Source organism: Phalaenopsis equestris, unplaced genomic scaffold (assembly GCF_001263595.1).
Source record: "Phalaenopsis equestris unplaced genomic scaffold, ASM126359v1 Scaffold197192, whole genome shotgun sequence".
In the NCBI taxonomy this organism is placed as follows: Eukaryota; Viridiplantae; Streptophyta; class Magnoliopsida; order Asparagales; family Orchidaceae; genus Phalaenopsis; species Phalaenopsis equestris.
In genome coordinates, this window is record NW_018217141.1 from 1 (window position 1) to 1892 (window position 1892).

At 42.0% G+C, this 1892-nt stretch overlaps 1 protein-coding gene across 1 annotated transcript; it reads right to left on the minus strand.

The window, feature by feature from the left end:
- Positions 1 to 662: 662 nt before the first annotated feature.
- On the minus strand, positions 663 to 1892 carry LOC110035302 (xylulose 5-phosphate/phosphate translocator, chloroplastic-like; the record flags this gene model as incomplete). Its single annotated transcript, XM_020739536.1, is given in 1 exon segment — positions 663 to 1892. A coding segment is annotated over 1 exon segment (1139 nt), but the record flags the coding sequence as incomplete, so codon positions are not given.

Here is a 1892-nt window from a genome sequence, read left to right on the forward strand (position 1 = left end):
TTCATTTATAGAGTTTATGAGAGACCTCCAGGCAAATAACGAAAGAATTCAGACCACACTATCGAACGAAACAAAGGATCAACATCGTTCGAATATTTGAGTGTATTAACAATGTTAGCATTCAATGAACTTGAACTTGTTGGAACAATCTCATTGAGATGCCCAATTTGAATTTAAATTTGAATATAAACTTGTTAGATTTGAAATTTGTTTGATATGTCAATTGAGCATCGAAAACCTCCCAAAATAGTTTGACTAGAATTGGGCTTAATTTGACTTGAATTGGTCCAACTTTAACGTCATTGTGTTCTTGTCATAGAGTATGTTAGTTTGACTATGAGTTTAGTAAAATTGAAATTTAAATATTCCTTACTTGAAAAACTACCCTGAAATTTGTGTCACATATCGACATTCATGCCTATGATGAAAATTTGTTGCTATTGCATCCTTTATAAATATAAAAATTTAAATTTATGTATTAAGCTCATAAAAAGTAAATACATAAAAATTGTATGATATATACGTAAATATCCAAATAAAAAGAAAAGAAAAAAAGCATATCAACCTTCACTCTAACCATCAAGTTTCAGTATTATTTTCTTCTTATCCTCAACAATAACAACAAACCGATCAGATCACTGAAATAAAACATAAGAAATGATTAATAACTATAAAAAAAGGTTTCAACTTTCCATATAATTTAAGTGCCTCAACAGAGAAATTTGCAGCACTCCTCCATCCAATAACCCAAAACTACCAACAAGCCCTCATCCCCCTCTTCTTCTCGCTCTTCTTCCCCACTGCCCTAGCCTGAGAATACAAAAATGTCCCAAAGATCGCCATAGCTGATCCCAGAGCATTCAAAGGCCTAACAGCATTCCCAAACACAATCACAGAGACAATAAACACCACCACCCTCTTCATCCCATCACCAACAGAGAAACTAACCCTGCTACCCTCATTCCATACCTGATACAAACCTTGGTTGCACACATGATAGAACAAACCAGAGAGCAGAACCCAAGCACAGAACAACTCCGGCGAACCAACCCGCACAATCGCCGCCCTGTAACCCTGCACCCATTGACTCCCCTCCACAACAAAAGCAACAGGGAAAACAAAAAACAGAGAGGCAACACAGATCCAGCCGTTGAGATTGATCCCATCGACATGTTTAAACTCATTGAAGCTCTGCTTCGAGTAGATATTTCTCAAAACGAAACCAATGTTGCTTATGAGCGCGCTCCATAGCCCGGCGGCATTCAAGGATACTTCCGTTGCAGCAGCGAGGGAGCACCCTGCGACGATTGGGATGACTGAGAGCCAAATGTGAATGGGGTAGAAGTGGCCATGGAGGGCGGAGAAGATAACAGAGAAGACTGGTTCAGAAGCCTTGATGACTTGAGTGAAGGAGACGGTGAGTTTGGAGAAGGAGATCATGGCGGAGATGTGGCCGACGGCGTGGAAGAAAGCAGGGCCGAGAAGTGCGAGAAAGAACTCGCGGTTAACGGGGGGAAGACGATGAAGTCTTGTAGCCCACAGTGCGGCCATCCAGAGAGAGCTCATGAGGAGCTGAAACGAAGCTAGAAGCCATGGATACGGGAAAAAGGTGAGAGCTTTTTTGGTGTATATGTAAAAGATTACATTTTGGAAATACCAGAGGCCGAAGATGGCCGCTAGCTTCACCCTGTTGTTTTTTGCTTGCGGTTTTACGGCGAGGAAGTTGTGGTTGATTTTGACAGAGGGTTTCTTTTCGCCGGAGAAGTTGATATTTTCCGGCGCCGCCGCGGCTTTTGGGATTCCGACGAGTTTAGCGGTTGAGGTTGTTCTGCGGAGAAGCGAGAAGGAGATGTGGTGGGTGAGGTTATGGGTGCGAGTGAGTCTGGTGAGGG